Here is a 21,955-nt window from a genome sequence, read left to right as displayed (position 1 = left end):
GGGTGATGGTGCTGGGTGATGCCACATCCCTATGTGGTATACACATAGAGTAATTTATAAGAGATCTAGACAGATCGCTTAGAAAACAGCATAAAATTGCCCTGTGTGCACCAATGTGCTTCAAGCTACAATCATTTAATAACACTGCAAACTACACCTAAGCTATTTTCCCAATATAGTCTGCCCCTATTTATCCTTTTGGCAATCTACACCTTTTTTGAACCACAGTTCTTTGCAAGAATATTCATATACCTATACCGATAAACCAAATGTAGTCTTGTCAGCAAAACTTAGCAATGGGATCCACTCGGTTCCAATATCTAGTAAACTTTTAAGCCAGAATGCCCTCTATATGTGTATCAGTATAAATAAGCAGGATAAACAAAATCTGAAAAATGGCACAAGTTTTTTGTTTTTTTGTTATTTACACTTTTCCAAGTTGTAACATTACAAAACCTAACAAAAATAATTGTACATATATCAGGGCTCGACAAATACCGGATGCCAGGTCGCCATGGCGACACAATTCTGCTTTCTGGCGACTAGATTTTTTTGCAGGGAGGGAGGAAGCAGAATCTGGTTGTCGGCAGCCCGACAACCTGTCTCTCCCGCCTGTCAGGCCATCCACAGTGTGATTCCCCTCCCTGATCAGAAAACACTGGCAGTGAGGAGGACCCCATTTTTTAAATAGAGCGGATCCTGCAGCAGCCAATAACCAGTAGTGCCACCCCAGCCAATCACTGCAAGCAGTGACTTCTGCTTTCATTTGCTGCCTGAGATCTCTGACCTTCCTTCCCTGGCTGCCGCCAGCGTCTCCGTCAGCCTGACAGACGCCGGGCACCGAGTCCTGACAGCGGCTAGCTATTTCTCAAACAGGGGTCATCCCCCGACCCCGCAGCCACACCCATGCTCTCCGGGGCACCGTGCACTGATATCCCACCTCTTCTTGCTGCTGGACGAGCCCGGTTTCCAACATGCAACTCCTGGCAAAGGGTATGTTGATCCCTGGCATCAAGCATGCAACCCGTAGCAATGAGCATTTAGGTAAACACCACTTATGTGACCTAATATATGTACTAAGCATTACAGCATGTGGTATTATATGTAATGGGCATTACAGTGTGGCTTAATGTTTAATGGCATGCCGGTGTTTGTTAGAACATGTAATGGGCATTAAGGTGTGTGGTTTAATATGTAATGGGTATTACGGTGTGTGGCATAATGTGTAATGGGCATTACGGCATGTGACATGTGTAATAGGCATTGCATTGTAAATTTTTCCACACCAATAGCCCGTATTTTTAGTTTGTCTAGCTCCTACACTTTCATCCTGGCTCCTAGATTAAAAAAAAAATTGTTAAGGCCTGACTCACATAAAATACCACTTGTAAAATGGGTTGAAAACATGTGAACAAGTAGCTGATGAAATACATTTACAAGTTTTTTTTTTTCTCTATATTTGGATTGGACCGCAAGATGACACCGATGCGACTGTTGAATTATATATTACAGGTCATGTTTGAAATTACATAAGATAGTTGTTTGGTACTTTCTCCATCCACTTCAGCTATATCCAAGGCTTCGTACATAAACCCCTATATTTATACTAGGGGTATTTATACAACACTACCATGTTAGCCATTTTCTTGACTGAAGCAAATTTTCGATGCTAAAAAATGTGGGATTCGTTAAAAGCCGTAATGGTCTGGACACCAGAATCCCATGCCAGACTCTCTCCCTGCAGCAAACACTGCAATTCCAGAGCTTGTAGTGCCATCCATACCCATCCATCCTTGCTCAGGGGGTGTCCTGTCTGGATGGTTGACTTTGACATCTGTCACCGGAGAGGTGGGGCAGGAGAGATTACAGCCTCCGGTTATGGTCTAAACCCAGGGGTGGGGAACCTTTTTTGTGCCAAGGGCCGTTTGTATGGGGAAAAAAATCCTTTGGGGGCCATATGCAAAAATGTCTCTTACAAATTGTCCTGCTGCAGCCGTCCCACGCTTCAGCGGCTGCCGCTGAATAGGACTGACAGTCTCAAGTTGCTTTTTATTAAGAGGAATCTTGAGAGAACTACCGACCTCTCTCCGTCTGGTGGGTGGGAGGGCCACTCAGACGGCTACTGGGGCCGCATACGGCCCCAGGGCCTGAGGTTCCCCACCCCTGGTCTAAACCATTTCAGTTATTAGATAAAACCCGTAAGGAAACACCTTCAGTACAAGCTCTGAAATGGCATATTTTGTTGCAGGGACCCAGTCCGGACCTTTCAAGTTTTTAAACAATCCCAGAAAATACAGCTCATTAGGAACAAAAATGCCTGAGTAATGTCAACATCAGTGATATTCAACATACCAAATGGCTGAGATTTACATATGAAACATCTTACCTCACACTAGTTTCATCGGAGACTCCATATGCATGCCTTTTACAATTGCACGCTAAAGGTGGCCATACACATGCAGATTTATCTGCAGATCTGTCTGGTTGGAACAAAAACATGGTTATGGATGAGAGCAAATGACACTTGACCATTTGCTTGGAAATGCTGGAAAACTGACACTGTCACTCATCCATAACCATGTTTTTGTTCCAACCAGCCAGATCTGAAGATAAATCTTACTAGTGTATGGGCACCTTTAGGTTTGGCTGTAAATATTCTTATTGGGCGATTTTTCAATTGTTTTGTTCAGCACTTCTAGCTCACAGGCTCCCGATAAAATAGTTAAACTTTTGCACCATTCAGGGGAGTGACCAGCAGCTGGCACTTAAGGATAAAGCCTCTGGGGTTGGCGAGCTGAAATGAGCGAAAAGTGACCTGTTTAAGCGCTCAAACAGCACTTCTAGCGCAATGTCAGTACTTTGGTCAGGTTTAGTCATTGTATATGGAAGCAGTCAAAACAATTGAATACCTTGTCAATTTAGACAGGCGATCCTCAGTGATAAACTAATATCGCCCATTAATACTAGTCTATAGAATATTCTTAGATCTGAATCAGGGAGGACCGATGAATGGAAAATACTTGTATAACAAAATAAGAGAGGAGAGGTCCCTTCTGCAAGTCTGTCGTATGGCTCATTGTAGCGGCTTGGTCTGGAAACTACAAAAAAGAACATTTATATTGCACTTTAAGGAGCTTGCTTTTTAGTAAATATGTACTATAATGCAGTAATAACTTGCACAAATAACTTACATTCACATAAATGCAAGTTTAAAAACAATGCTGTCTTCAAATATTTTAGTTTTTTTTTTCTTTTTAAATGGTAGCGAGAGTCGCAAATACTATGAGTTATCCTATTACAGTACAACTTCAGTATTACCTGCTGAGGATAATAGGGATTCTTCTCAGAATGGCCATCATTTCCCCAAACCTATAGAATTCAGAGGTGAAACTATCATTTGTTCAGCAGGTGCAGTGCATCGGGGCCCTGGAGGACTAAGGGCTCCGCTGCTGCTCCTGTCACCCTCTGCCTCTTACAGTCACCCACTGTCATGTTGCATATTGTGAACTTGGGGTGGAGGAGGGAGGCCCCAAAATTATATTTTTGCACTTCTGGGCTCACCACCCGCAAGTTGCTAAAATATCTACCATTGTTTAGCAGAACCTACTACTTCTGTCTGTGACTTTGCTCTACAGTATGAGGGAGATCTTGTACAGAGCTGCATGACTATATCAGCACACTTTAAGAAATTGGCTTGTAGATTATATACCCTTGTTAAATAGATATTTTCAGCTGCCCTGGATTACAACACACATGCCCTCTCTGGATACAAAGGTCTTTTACTGAGAGTGTACAGCTGTGGTGTGCTTTATCGCAAAGCCATGAAGAAAAACCTGGTCTAAAGACACGACTGGGAAGTCAGAAGATTATAGCAATGTATGTATAAATGTTGCTGAAGAATAGGTGTAATGCACTAAGTTAGGGATTTCTTATTTGGGTACTTGTATATTTGCAGGCCGCCCACTAAGCTATTTGCTTAGTGGGCTATTCTGCGCAGTGAAATCGCATCGCATGCCGTTTTGCGGTGCTATGCGATTTTCCTTAGTTCATTTTTACTGCACCCCTGCCCTCGGATCGCATAGCATGCCATTTGCGGTGCGACGCGACTTTTCATTGTATAAGCACCCATGCGATTAGATGTGATGGTACTTAATTTTAAAAGCACCCATGCACACCCCCACTATACACGTCACCCCGAAGCGTGGCTAGCGGACACGGTTACGCGTCCTCCCTACCTTTTCATACCTCACTATCCGTGGAGTTGATCTTATATAGTGTGGGGAGCGGCAGATTACTTTACATGTATTCGTTGCGCTCGCCACACTATATAAAATCAACTCCAAACCGACGTGGATAGTGGGGGTATGGTCGGGAGCACGCGTAACCGTGTTCCCTTGCGGAGCTCGCTGCACTCGCTAAGCTTCGGGGTGACGTGGATAGTGGGGGTGTGCATGTGTGCTTTTAAAATGAAGTACCATCACATCTCATCGCATGGGTGGTTATACAATGAAAAATCGCATTGCACCGCAAACGGCATGTTATTCGATGCGATCCTTAGGCAGGGGTGCACTAAAAATTAACTAAGGAAAATCGCATTGCATAGCACCACAAAATTGCATGCGAGGCAATGTGATTTTCCTACGGTGCCGTACGTATGTAAATTGGGCGCCCTGCAAATACACAAGTACCCTTATTTGCTAATATTGCTAAAGTAATAATTCAGTGCAGCCACTGTTACCATTAATGGTGCCTTTGCGTGAATGAGCAGGGGAAGGAAGGGAATAGTTAGTCGTCATGCACTGAACGTCTCAAACAGAAAGCCTTCACATGTGCATAAAGTGGCCTTTCATTGGGGCGCTTATCTGAATCTATCAGATGATAATTTCTGGCCCCTAATTGCCTGTGAATGAAATGTCTTTACTACCACACACATTTTTCTCTCTCTCTAATCTGCACTCCTGTTGTCCGCATACAGAAGGGTCTCCTTTTGCAGAAAATTCCTGCAATCTGGCTGAACAATGGATAATTTAGTATGGTACTATCTGCAAAACTAATGACGCTTTTTTTTGTGTTTATCCTGATATTCTGAGTAGATGCAACAGTGCCATTGTGAGGTGTACCCTGTAGGCTTTGCCTATATTACACCTGCACCCCATCATATGTACACTGTCTAAACTATGTACACATGAAAATAGAAATGTGCAAATATACAGTGTGCAAAGCCAATCTGCAGAACAATGATGCAATAATGGAAGTGCAAGATTGCATGGTAGCACTTTACATGTCTGCAAAGTGACCTGCTCTCTCAAACTAGTGCCTGGTACACACCAGAACGATGCATGTCGTAAGCAGATCGTAAGACATCGTACGATTGGCTCACGATCTGTTGGAGAACACGACCTGAATCCGATCCAGTCTCAACCTGTCTCCAATGAATGGTCATTTCCAGATCCTACCTGCTGCAGGTAGGGTCTGTGAAATTACCAAACGACCCGCAGGGCCGTGGATCGGATCAGAATCTGATCAGAAATGGCGCAAAACATGCCCAATTTACATACAATCTGTAAATATTGTATCTAAATTGTGTGTTTTGGGGCCAAATCGTTCTGGTGTGTACCATTAGATTGTACAATATTTTGTAGCATTAGGTAGGGAAAAGGATTATATACAATATTTTGTAGCATTAGGTAGGGAAAAGGATTATAGACCGATGCCTTAACCTCAAAATACAACCTTTTAATGGTTGTACAACGATAAATTAAAAGACAATACTGGCATATATGGTAAAGGAGAGGATAAGGTGCCCTTCCTTTTTCTTAGATCCAGTGAGCGCATCCTCACACGTTTAGATCCAGTGAGAGTCTTTTCATCATTCATTCAACATTAACTGTAAAGGGAACCCCAAGACAAGCGGTAAAACAATATATACATGAGAGAGGAGACATATGGCAGAGTAAGCCTATCATTTCATAACCTATGAATACAGTCATGCACACCCATGTCACCACTGTGTTGTGTCCAGTGTAGTCATTTTGTAGCATTTTGTCAGAAGGCTCACATGTTTATGGAGCGGGCCCTTAGAAAGGCGCTGTGTGCGGATCCTCAGTTTCTGGAATGCAGCTGCTGCCTGGAGGAGGAAGGGATGTGTTTCCTAGACAGGAGAGATTATTGAGAACAGAATATAGACTGGCTATTCATTATCTCAAGGCTACAGCCGAGCTTTGTGCCTACCCAGCTATACTGCCATGTTGACCCCATCTTGTACAGCTGCCTGTGTTCTCTCTACCCTGGAAGAGAAAGCGTTAATGTGTTTCTAAAGACATGCACCGTGTCTTAGCCCAGACTGTGCTATAGTGTTCTTGTTACTAGTACGTGCAATATTGTATATCCAGAAATCTCAGGCCTTATTTTTGGAAGGAAACTGCGTATTAGATCTATAAAGTCTGATCGGTACTTGTGTATTTGCTTAGTGGGCTATTCTGCGTAGTGAAATCGCATGCAATTTTCCTTAGTTAATTTTTAGTGCACCCCTGCCTGCGGATCGCATTGCATGCCGTTTGCGGTGCAATGCGATTTTTCATTGTATAAGCACCCATGCGATGAGATGTGGTGGTACTTAATTTTAAAAGCACCCATGTACCTATCCACATCACCCCGAAGTGTGGCGAGCGCAGTGGTTAAGCGTCCTCCCGACCTTTTCATACCCCCACTAACCACGTCAGTGTGGAGCTGATTTTATAAAGTCTGACGAGCGCAGCGAGCCACCGAGCCCGAAGCGTGGCGAGCACAGCGGATTACTTTACATGTATTCTGCGTCCCCTCGCGGGACTTGCTTCGCTCGCCACACTTTATAAAATCAACTCCACACCAACCTGGATAGTGGGGGTATGAAAAGGTCTGAAGGACGCATAACAGTGTCCCCTCACGGGGCTCGCTGCGCTCTCCACTCTTCAGGGTGATGTGGATAGTGGGCGTGTGCATTGGTGTATCATCACATGCGATCCGCCGGCAGTGGTGCACTAAAAATGAACTAGGGAAAATCGCGTCTCACCTCAAAATTGCATGCGATTCGATTTTCCTATGGTGCCGTACATATGTAAATTGCGCGCCCTGCAAATACACAAGTACCGTCTGATCTTCTATTTTGTATCTGTTTGGTTTTTTTTTTCTGTTTTTTTTTATTTGACAATTAGAAGCACAAAGCTACTGTTTCGATGTGAGCAGAAAATGAGACAGATTCAAATCAGCGCAATAGGCTGCCAGGCTTTGCAACTATGCCTGCTGCACACCTATGGTGGTGCGAACGTCGCAAATTATCCCTCGTACTTCTGGGCATACCAGAATGTCACATTGCCTTCATCAGATTTAGTAGGTGTTTTCTGAGGGACTGCATTGGTATTTATATGCATGGTCATTAAGTATCCATAATTAATGTAGAGCAAGATCTTTTTGGGTACTTATGTAGTATCTGAGCTGCCGATTTCTAAATCGTGTACATCGCATCGCATGCGACCATCGGATGCGATGCCCCGATTTTTTCCATAGGAATCAATGTTAAAATGGACTGAGTCCATTTTAACATGGAATTCAATGGGAAAAAGGGGTCCTTTTCATACCCCTACTATCCAAGTGGGCATGGAGTTGGATATAAACCTGTGGCGAGCGTAGCGAAGCGAGCGTAGCGAGGCGAGCGTAGCGAGCCCCGCGAGAGGACACAGAATACCGTCCCCTCGCGGGGCTCGCTTCGCTCGCCACGCTTCGGGCTCGGTGGCTCGCTACGCTCGCCACAGGTTTATATCCAACTCCATGCCCACTTGGATAGTAGGGGTATGAAAAGGACCCCTTTTTCCCATTGAATTCCATGTTAAAATGGACTCAGTCCATTTTAACATTGATTCCTATAGAAAAATCGGGTCATCGCATCCGATGGTCGCATGCGATGCGATATCGCATCGCATCTGATTGTATGCCTTAACTTAAGGCATACAATCAAAAAATCGGCAGCCCAGATACTACATAAGTACCTCTTTTTGTTACAGGTTCCAATTGAAACTGTGTAAATTCTCTTAAGTAATTATTCTTAACAGAGAGATTGGGTGGTGCACTGATTTCCACTACTGGCTAGGGTTATTTAAAGGAATACTGGTGTACATAAGCATTGATACAAACACCTCAGTAGAACATATTCGGCAATAAAGTAATTGTTGTGGTGTAGAGTTAGGGGTCTAAACACGGAGAGATTTGCTGAGTGATGCAGCGTAGTGTGCTGAGCGATCTGTCAGGGCCAGTGTTCTTCGGCGAAAACACTGGCCCTGACTGGTTAGTAGATTAATATCCAGAATGCTATATATGTTAATCACAGTGCGATAGCAATGCTCTGGGCCTCCCATCCTGAATGTTATGGCCCCTACACACTGAGCAATGAAGGCGCATTTTTTACCTGAGATCACTTAAAAAATGCCCTGAAATTGCCCCTTGTGTAGGCCCTTTTAGGTTTTTTTCTCAGACTTATTTCTCCCACATGGAGCATGCAAAGATCAGATTGGGAGAGAATTTTTAGTAGTGTAACAAAATAGTCCATGTACATATAAAGGGGCCTACACATGCAGCGACAGTGGTGAGCATTCTGAGTGATGATAGATCACTCAGCAAGATTGCTCTGCGCAATGATGGGGTAACGTCTCTGGTAGTTTTGGTATAAAGGCTCCCATACACTAGGCAAGTCGGACCTAATTTCCCGAGCTCCCACAGCAGCTGCCCGGGAGAGCTCACTACGATTTGGCCCTTGATGTGCCAATTTAACATGGGATAAATCTCATACGGTTTATCCCATGTAAAATTCCTGGAGAGCTGCAGGGGCAAGAGAAAAAAAATACCTGGGCAGGATAAAGGGGCTGTGGGCAGAGCGGGCAGTCCGAAGTGTCCGGGAAGCGTTGAGTGAGTGGACACTGCAGACAGCGGCGGCAGAATTTGAAAGTTCAAAAGATAGGCCAGCGCTGCTTGACAGCGAGAGAGAGCACTCTCAGCCAATCAGCGGCCGGCCTATCTTTTGAACTTTCAAATTCTGCCACCGCTGTCCGCAGTGCCCGGTCACTCAGCACTTCCTGTACACTGCGGACTGCCTGCCCCGCAGCTGCACTCACAGCCCCAGGGCGTTTTGTGCTGCCTGCCCCCGTCACATAGGTGTGTGCCAGTGGTGATTCACCGCTGGTACACACGTACGGAATGGACCAACACATAGTGGATTCTAAAAAGCACCCGCGATGTGCAGCAGATGGGTCCGATCCGACAGATTGAACCTGCAGCAGGTTCAATCTGTAGGGTCTGACCCGATGCACACGGGACCGCACATCGGGTCGGATGGGATGTCAAACACATCCGATTTGGGCGGATTTCTCGGCCTGATCCATCGGAACCCCAAATTGCATAGGTGTATTGGCACCTTTAGAGTCGCTTCATTCAAAATGCAACATCTGTCTGTTACCTACACAAATGGGTGTATTCAATCATTGCCATTTTTTTTGCCAGGTGAAAAAACAGAATTGAATAGCCAATCCGTATTTAATCACGACTACGTTTTCGCCCATGCCATTTCACTTTTTTTGGGGGGTCAAATCTTAAGGCAGTCAGGACTCTAACGTCCGTATACTGAACACTGGTATTCTGATTTCTTGGATGCTGACTGTATCCCGCTGAGGAGATAGGATGAGTAGCAATTGACACCCCACGCAGTGCAGACTGATTAACATAAGTTTTAAAATGAGGTTTCAGAATATATACTTTTTGATGAGAATTTTTTAAATAGTAAAAAAATATAATTTTTGATAAAAATAAGGCTTTTTTTTTTTCTTCTTTAGATAATTATTAATTAAAGATGTATTTTTCTTTTTCCACTGCAGTGCTGTGTGCGAAGAACCTGGTTAAGAAGGATTTTTTCAGTGAGTATTACCTTAGTTCTGTTAATTATGACAGGCCATTGTTGTATATAATGTGCAGCCTCCACCCTGATATCTAGAAGATATGAATCTCTATAATAGGTTTGCTTGGATAAGCAACTTTGCATATGCAATGGGTAGAGCATAGCGGATGATTGTAAAGTGGTGTAGAATTATTTAGATTAAGTAACAGGAGGTTTGTCAAAGCCACTAATCATCCGCAAATGTGGCCATATATTTGAAAACCCAAGCAGTACTAAATCTTAAATTAGGTTTGTTTAGTATTTATTTCTGTCAGTTTAAATCAATCACTTCAAAAGGCAATTCAATTGTTTAATGGGCCCCCATTAATGCATTTCCCCCATGGTATGCAAAGATTTAAGGCCCATACACACTATCATTTTGGTAGTTTTGAGTTATTTTCAGCTGAAAATCGCCCAGTGTGTATGGGCCACCGATGGTAGACTAGCGATGATGCGCGCTCCCGCATCATCGCTAGCAAAATCTCTAGTCTGCTGGTTTTACCAGCATGCCAGAGATGATGGCATGCTGGTAAATCTCTGTGTGTGTACGCCCCTCACGGCCGCCGGGCTGAAAGATTATCCACTTTGAGCCCGGCGGACCGCCCCGCTGCACGGAGGTAAAAGCCGCCGCCGCCGTCACCCGCCCCCATCCGCAGCAGCGCCAGCACCTCTGGTCCCCCTCTCCCTCCCCGGCTCCCCCTGCACCGCATACTCACGGCCGCCCGCCGTCTGCAGCAGCTCCGGGTCCCCCTGTCAGTACGCCTGCTCCCCCTGCTCTGTATATTCACGGAGCAGGGAGAAAAAGCTGTGCGCCTGCCTGACTGTCCGGTCTCTGACTCCCCTGCCCGCAGCAGCACTATTGATTAGCTGGTAATATATACATTGCTGGCACATACCAGCAATGTATATATTTCTGGTAGCCCTGCCCACCAATGAATATTTATTAGCTGGTAATATATACATTGCCGGCACATGCCAGCAATGTATATATTACTGGTCCCCCCTGCCCACCAATGTACATTGATCAGCTGGTAATATATACATGGCTGGCACATGCCAGCCATGTATATATATTACTGGTATCTCTGCCCACCAATGTCTCTTGATTAGCCGGTAATATATATTGCTGGCACGGACCACTGCCCACCAATGTTTATTAATAAAATATGAGGCGGTAACGTATGGCCAGCGCTGTCTACGTTACCGCCACCACTGCCCACCAACGTACATTATCTTATGGGGGTAACACATGCATTGCTGCTGGTCTGCATCAGATATATATTCGTTACCTCCGCCACTGTCAAACGCCTGTGATCCCTGGTCGTTTGCGGTCTTATTGACAGCAGACAGACATTTTGGGGGCATGCCATTACCATTTTCTGGGAGTTCACCAGAAAATGCAGGTGTTCCCCAGCCATTCTGAAATCATCAGTGCCGTGCCACCTCCCCCCTCCACCCTTGGAATTCAAACCCAGCTCATTATGTAAATAGCCTTTTATATGAAAGATTTTCAGCAAAGTCTTTCACCTCCTGAAAATCTCTTGCTCTTTGGGAAAAAGCGCAGTGTGTATGCACTACTTTGGTGACACATATATCTTTCAAAGATTTTGGCAAAGTCTTTTGAAATGAAAATCTTCTAGTGTGTATGGGCCTTTAGGTGCCCATTGTTTTATTTTACCTAGGAGTGCCAGGTTATGTTGTGCAAACCAGCTAAACACAACTGAAGTGCTGCATTACAGAATGTCCCCTTTGGTCTCCCAAATTGGTCACTTTCTGCACATTTTTGCTTGCTACCTCAGGAGGCTGTGAGCAGAAATCTGCAGAACAATTGAAATTCTCAGAGTGTGCTCAAATAGCAATTGAATCACCCCCAAAGTTGACGATGATGGGAGGTTTCGACAAGGCACTCTTTGAGTAAATATTTACCTAACATTTGAGTGGATAGAATTGTTAGACAATGTGCAGTATTCTCTTGACTCAGAAGTTGTGTGACCATAAAAATCACAGGATTGAATGCAGGCTGTTCATGTTCCTCCAGATCTCGTTGTGTATTCAGATCATGTAAGATACATCTGATAACATCACTTCTATACCCCCATCTGGTTCTGCTGATATTGGGTGAACTTTTGTAGGACAGTTGCTTTATCTTCCTTATATGTTTCGCCCCAACTGCAGGGCTCCCGGATCCTTTTGCCAAAGTGGTGGTAGACGGGTCCGGTCAATGTCACTCCACTGACACCGTGAAGAACACCCTGGACCCCAAATGGAACCAGCATTATGACCTGTAAGTAGAGTCTCTGTATTTTATTAATCCATTCAAATGTGAAAGGTTTGGTAGAGCTCTTTTTTATTGTACAGTGTGTTACAGTGGAGAGCTGAAAGTGTTGACGTGAATATAAAGCAAATGCTTGTCAAAAAGTGTAACCTTGTGTGTGGGCTCTTGTCAATTTTCTAACATGTATTTTGGATATTCAGCATCAGTGCCTTTAGAAGCCTGTATATATGAGGATTTAATTTGTAAATTGCCTAAATAATGAAACAACCCTAGCACGCAGCAAGTAAGTAAATGTTAGTAAGCCAGAAAAAAAGGCTAGCACTCTGTACATTAATTGCATTTGCAAGTAAATGATCAGCCACTTGCTGCAACAAGGCTCTTCTGCTATGAGTCTCTACTTTACACAATGAAAGCCCCTATATATTGGTTGTGCATTCATGTGTTTTTTAATTGGGAGGGAACACAAATATGGCAGGAACAAAAATGGCTTAGCCAGTATTTTGGCTTAGATCTATTTATTTACATTTTTGGGGGGTATTCGGCTTCAGAGAACTTTCAGTAGGCTGTGATTAGTGTTTATTGAATACTTTTTAAAAGTTTTAAAACTTTAAAGTTGTGTTTTTGTAAAAAAATTAAAAAATTAGTTGCTTTATTATATTTTAATTAGTGGTTCTTGTGAAATGTGGGGATGTAGATTTTCCACCAATTTAGTTATTTTAGGAGTTATGAAGATGCATAATCACAAATCTCTTGGTATAACCTTTACAAAGATGTGAAACAATGCCATACCTCCCTGGTTTCTTGTACACACTGTGATTTTGGTGGCTTAGTGAAGTGGAACTAAACATCCCACCATTCCCTGCTGCAGTTTTTGCATTAATGGTGAAACTGTCAGTGAATGCTGGAATATGTAATCCCACAGCAGCCGGAGTGCTGAAGGTGCCCATACACTGTGCAATACTGCTTTGAAAGGCGATGCATGCTCCTGCACATTGCAAAGCACAAAAGTATGTGCTGCACATACTTTTTGAACTAGATTGCATCACATCTAATTCAAAACACCTGCTAATTTAGCACATCAAATGCGGTTTGAACTAGATGCAATCTAGGTCCAAATGCACGGTACGCATCGCATCATGTATGGGCACCTTAACACTGTTCAAAGAGTTAAACCTCTTTACAAGGGAGACCTAGCAAATCTTGGAAAGAGATAAACTCTAGAAGTTGTCTAAAGCGCTCAGTCTGTCTTTTATCTAGAACAATCTTTGAAATAATAGGTGCTTCAGACAACTTCTCCACTTTATTGCTTGCCAAGGCTTCATACATCTCTCCCTAGGTTTTTTAATTTTTGACATATTGGGGGGCAATGCAATTGTTTCCCCAGATGGTACCAATAGAGAGTGCAAAATACAGCAATTCAATTGTTGCTTTATTTATGTCTGTAAGATGTTGGGGAGACATTTCTTCTCGTAGCCTAAGGTATGAGAAGGAATGTCTACAAGGTCCATTGTTTCTGGGCATCCCAACCACTTCTGTAGACTAGGATAGCTGCTTCACCTGACTAAACCCAGTGCTTTTAATCAAAGCCATACTAATGGGCGCTAGAAACAATTGAATTGCTCCAGGCAGCTATGCTTATAGACCCTCCAGTAGGGGGCATGCTGCGCAATTGAATCCCTACCTTTTATGTTTCGCTGATGACTACTGTGCATTATGTCATACAGTAGTCTCCTATTGTGACATGTTTTCCCCAGCCCGCTAATGGCTATACTTATGTGTATATGCAGTGGCCTGTGATAATGTCTGCTCTGTTCAGGGATGGACAATATTCCCTTCAAATTGTGCCTTTTTATCTGTGAGAACTCTTGTGTATGAGCAATACAGCTTGTATTATGAGAGAAAATGTCAGGCATCTATCAGAAAAAATACTGCTCTTCTTGTTGGGAGCTGTCTCACCCAAAATGTGTTAAATGGTATTGTTCATATTGTTTGTGGTGACTGTAAATAGGTACCTTCCTTCTCCAGAATGATACATGATGCTGTTACTGTCACTACTATTTTGTTTTAGTTGGATTAATATAATCATGATGTCAGTTCCACTTTGAAGACCTCTAGATTAGTTTCCACACCCGTCTTATTCATTAAAAGGTCACACCGATGCTCTGACACAAGACATTAAATCACCTTGCTATATCCTCTTATTGTATACAGACCAAATTATGGACGAAGACACAAGAGTCAGTGTTCTCTTTACCTGCTGAATCAGCCACTTCTCCACAGCATAGAGTGGTTTATCCTGTTCTTCATAGCATTCGTGCACAAAGTTATTACAGTTGCAGCATGGCAAGTCTTCCTTTGACACTGGATATGGTTTCATTGCAAATTGTGTCCTTTACAGAAGGGAGATTTTCCACAGCCATCTGGTAGGCGCTCTGACCAGGTATTCTAATGTGGGTAGAGCGCATGCAAACTCAAGATTGGCAGGATAAGCTTATTTAAGATAAAGGGATGGAAATACTTTCATTAAAAGTTCCTTCATTTATTTGCGGAAGGACATACAGGTGGTCAGAGATGCCAATTCCAGCACTACATGTTCAATGGGACAAATTTGCCTCCTTCCATTTGCACTGTTATGGAAAAGCACATTTCTAGGTGCACTTCAGTCAATGTAATAAAAGCGTCTCACCAAAGTAACACATAATAAAGACAATCCTGCTGTACCAACATAATCTATCTAAAACCTAGAGGATAAATGTGTATTTTAAGCGGGTAAGAGAAATATATAATGAAAGAGGTGGTTCTAGTGTAGTTGAAGGTCAGACTTTGAAGTAACTTTACCCTTTCCACCAAGCATGTTCTCAGATGGTTTGGCCATCCTACAAAGCTAGACAGATTTCATGAATAAACAGTAATTTGGCTTTAAACTACAGGCTATCAGACCATTGGTGTTTGTCCTTTTACCTAGCTTAAAAATACTGTGGTATAATATCTCTTATAGACTGCAAATCCCAGCATGACCTGCCTATCTTTGTATTCAGGCATAAACATTATTTTGTTGCCATGTGGTCAAATAACAAATCGGCAGAGTCTTGAGTAATGGGAAACACAAATGCACTGCATCCTAACAATGTGTTTTACACAGTCTATGTGGATTTTGGTTAATTGAACTAGAATTTATATTATTAAAAGTTGTTGTTGTGTACTCCTACCTCCTATGTTGGTTTGTTTAATCACTGTTGTCTCCAATTGTAACGCACAACGGAATATGCCACACTATATAAGGAACTGTAAATAAATAAATATGAAAGGTTCTCTGCCTCTTATCGTATTACCCACCTCCGTGATATATGACCCTTTCCCAGGGTTTTTGTTACAGTTTCTATTATGTCAAAAAAACCTTGTCTGGTGTTAGACCAGTGTGAAATATGTGGAGTAAAGCAAAGTGCTGTATGGGTGTTTGTGTGTGATTGTGTGCATGATCTTGTATTAGTATGTGTTTGTGATTTGATACAAAGTCAGTAAGTTGTCTGTTTTTAGAATACATATTTTGTGTATGTGTGTGTGTTCCATCTTGATAACCTAATCTTTAAAAACAATCAGACTCGCATTGTAGTCATAGTTGAATCCTAAATATGGTGACAAATAATGCAAAGAATACATTGCAGGTTATTCAGCTTCCAGATGGTGACAAGCATGCCATTGTATGTATTTATTGGCCCCATCCAGAGTAACATTTTCTAATACTTGCTATTGTATCAGTAATCAATTGAAAATGTGTTGTTTTTTTTCTAATCAGTTGTCATACACACATAGACATTTTTTATTTCTAAATCATTACAAAACACACATTTCTCGAAATCCGAACATGACCTATATAAGTCATCTTTGGGGCTGCTTCTTGTCTTGCTAGTATCCGGTTTAGGCGTAATACATAAAACAATAGTGCAGTGTCATGCTTAGGGCTATTATCACAGGAATTGTAGTGCCAGAGCTACTGCCCAGTGCTATGCTACCTTGTAGTATGTGCGCATGCTAGAGCAAGATCTGTGCTTCTGTGGAGTGTTTAATAGTCTATGTACCTGTGTTGTCATTGTATATAGGTGACATTGGTGGTAGCAAATGATTCGTAGCCATTTAGCGATCCCATTAAGACACATGGGCCACAAAAATGTATAATCATCATGCCATGCCGGTCATTGTTCTTTATTGGAAAAGCAATGTAAAGCATGTGTGCAGGTTTGTAGAGCATACAATATAGACGTTCAGATTCCCATGGAGTGGGATAATCTGTGTGATGTCACTATGCCATGTCGCCTGGTATCCTTTTATGTTAATAGAGCACTTATGAGGATGGAGTCGATTGTTTTTGTGCCCCCAATTGCATGTTCAAAGTGACGGTACTGCATTCAGTTTTTTCAGGTGATTGAGCTGCTCTTGTTCACATGCACCAGGTTCAGATGCGTAAAGTTGCTTAACCCATCAAAACAATGGGGCACCATAAGGACATGGGTCTTCAAACTGTGGCCCTCCAGATGTTGTGAAACTACATATCCCAACATGCCTTGCCACAGTTTTAATCCTCCCTTATAGCAAAACTGTGGCAAGGCATGCTGGGATTTGTAGTTTCACAACATCTGGAGGGCCACAGTTTGAAGACCCATGAAGGATAATGGTGTCTGTGCCCAAAAGACAGACTTCACTGATTTTCTGCTAGTTCCCTCAGGAGGCTGCAGACGGAACTAATTACAGCAATGATTGAATTTGCTCCATCAAGCACCCATTATAGCCACATTAAAAGCCATTGAAGTCGTCCCCCCCTAGAAGTTACATACATACTATTACATACTACCTGGCATTACTATTTCTTCATGGCCTACTATGTTTGGTAATGAGTATACGGTCGTTAGGTCGACATACATTGCGTCGACCAATAAAGGGCAACAGGCCTTATGTTAATACATAAAACATTGACATGCATAAGGTTGACATGGTCAAAAGGTCAACATTTCGAAGGTCGACATGAGTTTTTCAGGGGTTTCTTGAGCCATGTGCCGACAGGCGCTATTTAATTTCCTACCATCCACTAGGGCATGGAGGGAGAATAGATTAGTGTGCCGAGCTTAGCGAGGCCCTGAGCATGCAGCATAGCAAGGGGATGCGGTGCACTCTTTCTGTGTCCATGCCGAATGTGTCGACACTTGGACAACCTGGAAAAACCCAGACCTTTTGACTGTCTTCCTTCCTAGTATCTACCGTTTTCATGTGTCGACCTAAGGCCTGATGACATTCAGTGGTCGATATAACTGTTATAGCCTATCTGATGTGGATTAAACATAGCCTGGCCAAATCTGTGTGTCTCCCGCTTCTATAAAACTACACATCCCATCATGCCCTGCCACAGTTTTGGCACCTATGCCATTCTATTGCAGAACATACTGGGTCTTGTAGTTTCAGAACAGCTGGAGAGCTACAGGTTGACCAGGCCTTTTCTGTTTAAAACCAATTTAAAAGCATATTTATTGATATTCCTTTAACATACCAAAAAAACTTTAAATCATTTATCAATGTGGTGTTTCCATGAGTTGCTGTGCAGTTTATTTTCCACAGTCTCTGACAAGGTATGTTCCAGGGTCAGACAGACGGCCATATTTTTAGAACCATTTTATTTAGTGCCCTGGTCAAACGTGGCACAGCCAAGGAGTCTGCAGCAATATTTGCTGGAAGATTAGAGGGGATTTGCCTGCTAAAAGAAAGTGTTTATCTTGGCCTGGAACCTGTTTTGAGGGCTGTATTTTGTGTTCCCTCATGGATGAGCTATGTATTCGGCAGAATTATCGTAAGATGATGTGAATGTTTTAGCAGCATGTCTCAAATCTCCTGTATCCTGAGGTGAACTCCTCACATCAGTTGTTTTCATATTGTGTCCACACCTTTGCGTGGAGTTGTTCTTGTATTCACTAAAGACTTCTTCGATCACAAAAGGCTGCAAGAAAAAACATCACCACTGCGGCCAGGGTGCACCTAAATGGAGCAATTATTGAATTGCTCCATTTTGCAGCCCTTGGTGGTCCCCATGTGGGAAAACAATTGAATCGTCCCATGGTAAATAAACTAGCGATATAACAATAATACAAATGTCCTTGTTTTCTTCACTCCCCAGATACATTGGAAAATCCGACTCCATCACAATCAGCGTTTGGAACCACAAGAAGATTCACAAGAAACAGGGAGCAGGGTTCCTGGGCTGCGTGCGGCTTCTTTCTAACGCCATCAACCGCCTCAAGGACACCGGCTGTGAGTACAGTGGTTTGGAGGAAAAGCCTGCCTCTGCTGTGTCATTGCCCTTTCATGTGCAGAAGTCTTGGCTGACTGGAGTCTCTTTCAGCAGTTTGTCATAGTTGCCCTCTAACACTAGTGACATTGATTTGTTTTGTTTATATGAACTAGTACCAACATCTAAATGCCTGAATATAATCAAAATTTGTTGTCTTGTGATGCAGACATTTTAAGTAGAAATATATATGCATCTGAGTATTTTGATTATTTTCACACTTAAAGCACTCCTAAAGCCCTAACCTGCTGATGTGGTTGAGTTCTTTGTGTTCTGCCTTAGAGCTATAGACATTATTGGTTAATGATTGGAGCAGTAAGTAACCAGGTGAGTCTGGCTGCCAAGATTCAATGCATTAGTGGTAATACATCAATCTATTGTTAGTGGTGTCTGTAGTCTTGGTAACTTTATTTATTATAACTGAGAAAACAGAGGATATAGATTTACATGGTGAGACTAACTGCTACAAAATGCTCTTGTAAACGCAAAAACCACAAAGCCGCATAATAAAGTTATGTGACCAGTGTGTAAAATGTTAAAATTACTCTTCTATAAGAAGTAGAGATCTGCAGATGCAGATTTACCCAGATCTCAAAACGGGATCTTATTGGCTGTCAGCTGTCACATGTTTTGGCTCCAAAACCTGTGACAGCTGGATAAGATCCTGTTTTGAGATCTGGGTAACTCCGGATCTGGAGATCTCTAATAATAAGTATTCCTTAGCTGTAATTACCATGACATTCTGGTAATATTCTTCTTTTCTGTAGATCAAAGGCTGGATTTATGCAAGCTTGGTCCAAATGACAACGATACAGTGCGGGGTCAGATAGTAGGTATGTGGTCAATTTGCCTCTTAACGTTTTGCATGTTTCCAGGTGGTAGTGAGACTTTCTGTCTGCACATAAACAACTGGTTGGAGAGTGAGTCTCCTCACATTTCTATTCCTGGCACATAAGGAGATATTTAGGAACAGTTCCTGTTAGTCTTGTCAGACATGTTGCGGTGTCTGGGGACTTTCCAGGATCAGACACAACTTGGATATTTGGATGGAGAAATTGTGCCAAATAAAAAGTTAGAACTTCAGTGGGAGAATTGACTTCTCATTTGAGGAAACAGAGTACTTCAGGCATGTTGGGGAAGTACTGAAGGAATGAAAGGGGAATCCTAAATCACAGCTTGTTCATCTATACTGTTTGTGACCAGTTAACCAGCTGTATAGGCCCATCATTGCAATCTGTGATTGTCTACTCAACTTGTTAAATTAGTCCACCCAAAACAAATAGTCCAGGCTCATCTAACTGTATGCTTTGCATGTGTTACCCCAGAGGAGCCAATACAGAACTGTATGCAGTTTGGTTCACATTGTGTGTTTGAAAATGGTTGCAGATGTCAGCCTTTAATACGTGCACTTATGAAAATAGCCCGCACAAACAATATTTCTCCCTCTGGCTTGTCTGTGTTACTGACATGGCACACTAATCCTATCTGTGAGTGCCAATGTCCAAACCCAGTTGCACCCATTTAGCTGCAAGTGAGATACATGTACAATGCGACAAATCAACTTTGCCTACAACTTTGATGCAGAATAGGAATGTAACCTCAAACATTTCCTAGCTTAAATTAACCTACACACAGGGGAATGTATATGCTAAATATTGATTTTTGTCACCGTGTATGAGCTATGAAGGAACTTGGTTGTGTCTTTATGCAGTCATACGTTTAATAGTTACATGTAGACTAATATATAGTTATTTATTAACATTTTCTTATATAGCGCACATATTCCGCAGCGCTTAACAGAGAATATTTGAACATTCACATCAGTCCACTGCCCCAGTGGAGCTTACAATCTATATTTCCTACCACATGTACACGCACACAGACATTCTAGGGTTAATTTTGTTGGGAGCCAATTAGCTTACCAGTATATATTTGGATTGTGGGAGGAAACCGGAGTACCCGGAGGAAACCCACGCAAGTACGGAGAGAATATACAAACTCTGCACAGTTAGGGCCATGGTGGGAATCTAACCCATAACCTCAGTGCTGTGAGGCTGTAATGCTAACCATTGCACCATAAACATATAAACTGTAAGTTAGACTCAAACTGTTAATACGTGCTGTCTTTGCAGTCAGTCTTCAGTCCCGGGACAGAATAGGCACTGGAGGGCAGGTGGTAGACTGCAGCCGCCTGTTTGACAATGACTTACCTGATGGGTGAGAAAAACATGCTTTTTTTTTTTTTTTAATAACCAATATGATTTTACTAGGATTTATAGCTTTATGTTTAGAACTTGTCTAAGAAAACTTTAATGCACAAGTTCTTTATTGGTATACTGTACATGCAGCTTCAGGTTCAGGATTATTTTATTTGTATTAGAAGAAGATAGATAAAATCATTTTCTGATGTATAGAAACTGTTAGTGACCGTTTACAACTTGCAAAGAGGTTGAAATTAGGTTATTCCATTGTTTGCTATGTGCTTCTTGTAGTCTATTATAGAGACTAAAGGTATCTTAAGTGACCCCTGTGGAAGAGGTGGGGGGGGGGGGGGGGGCGGGACGAGAACATATTGCTAGCTTTAAAAACTCTAAGGTGCCCATACACTAGGGCAACTTCTCCAAGGGGAGGTCACACTCAGTTCCCTTGGAATTGCCTGGGAAGCTCCCAGGTGATAGGACTGTATACGGTATGCTGTATGCAATCCCCAGCCAAGCTTGCCGGAAGGCTCGGTGATAGAGCCACTGTGCACCACATGTGAACAGATGGGTCCGCACATTGCTTTGGGCCTGATGTCAAAAACATGCACTTTTGACCCTTTTCATTCATTTTATTGCCGCAAACGGGGTAAAAGTGACCCAATCGCCATGAAATGCCCTAGTGTTTGGGCATCTTTAGACTAGAGCCTTGATGGCTAACCTTGACACTCCAGCTGTTGTTGAACTACACATCCCAGCATGCTCTGCATCAGATTTAGCATGGCCAAATAGCAAAACTGATGCAGAGCATGTTGGGATGTGTAGTTCAACAACAGCTGGAGTGTCAAGGTTAGCCATCAAGGGACTAGAGCAGGCATTCCCAACCACGGTCCTCAAGGCACACCAACAGTGCAGGTTTTGTAGATATCCAGGCTTGAGCACAGTTGACTTAATTAGTTTCTGAGGGATTCTGATTAATCCATCTGTGCTGAATCCTGGATATCCCTAAAACCTGCACTGTTGGTGTGCCTTGAGGACCGTGGTTGGGAATGCCTGGTCTAGAGGGTAAGAACAGTGCTTCAGGCTTCAAAACGTAAGCTTATTGGGCATTTCCTATTCCACCCTGACAGAAAGCTATGCTGCAGTTTCAGATGGTTTGTCACATAGGACATTAGCTTGCCGTGCTAATAATA

The 21,955-nt window shown here is 42.7% G+C and overlaps 1 protein-coding gene across 8 annotated transcripts in view; it reads left to right on the top strand.

The window, feature by feature from the left end:
* The window catches only part of SMURF2 (SMAD specific E3 ubiquitin protein ligase 2), an 87,158-nt gene that overhangs the window by 33,094 nt on the left and 32,109 nt on the right, over nt 1-21,955 (top strand). For 4 of the 8 annotated variants that reach the window (XM_083148170.1, XM_083148175.1, XM_083148171.1 and 1 more), the window contains exons 2-6: nt 9,900-9,940; nt 12,118-12,242; nt 18,394-18,527; nt 19,332-19,397; nt 20,697-20,781. In XM_083148170.1, coding sequence (XP_083004296.1) covers nt 9,900-9,940; nt 12,118-12,242; nt 18,394-18,527; nt 19,332-19,397; nt 20,697-20,781 — 451 coding nt within the window. Of the gene's footprint in view, nt 1-9,899; nt 9,941-12,117; nt 12,243-18,393; nt 18,528-19,331; nt 19,398-20,696; nt 20,782-21,955 lie in introns of those variants that run through there. The other 4 variants (XM_083148174.1, XM_083148177.1, XM_083148172.1 and 1 more) reach the window with 3 other exon arrangements.

Source organism: Crinia signifera, chromosome 6, assembly GCF_055691185.1.
Source record: "Crinia signifera chromosome 6, ASM5569118v1, whole genome shotgun sequence".
In the NCBI taxonomy this organism is placed as follows: domain Eukaryota; kingdom Metazoa; phylum Chordata; class Amphibia; order Anura; family Myobatrachidae; genus Crinia; species Crinia signifera.
Note: the sequence above shows the minus strand (reverse complement) of the source record. Positions and strands in the feature narration are given on the sequence as shown.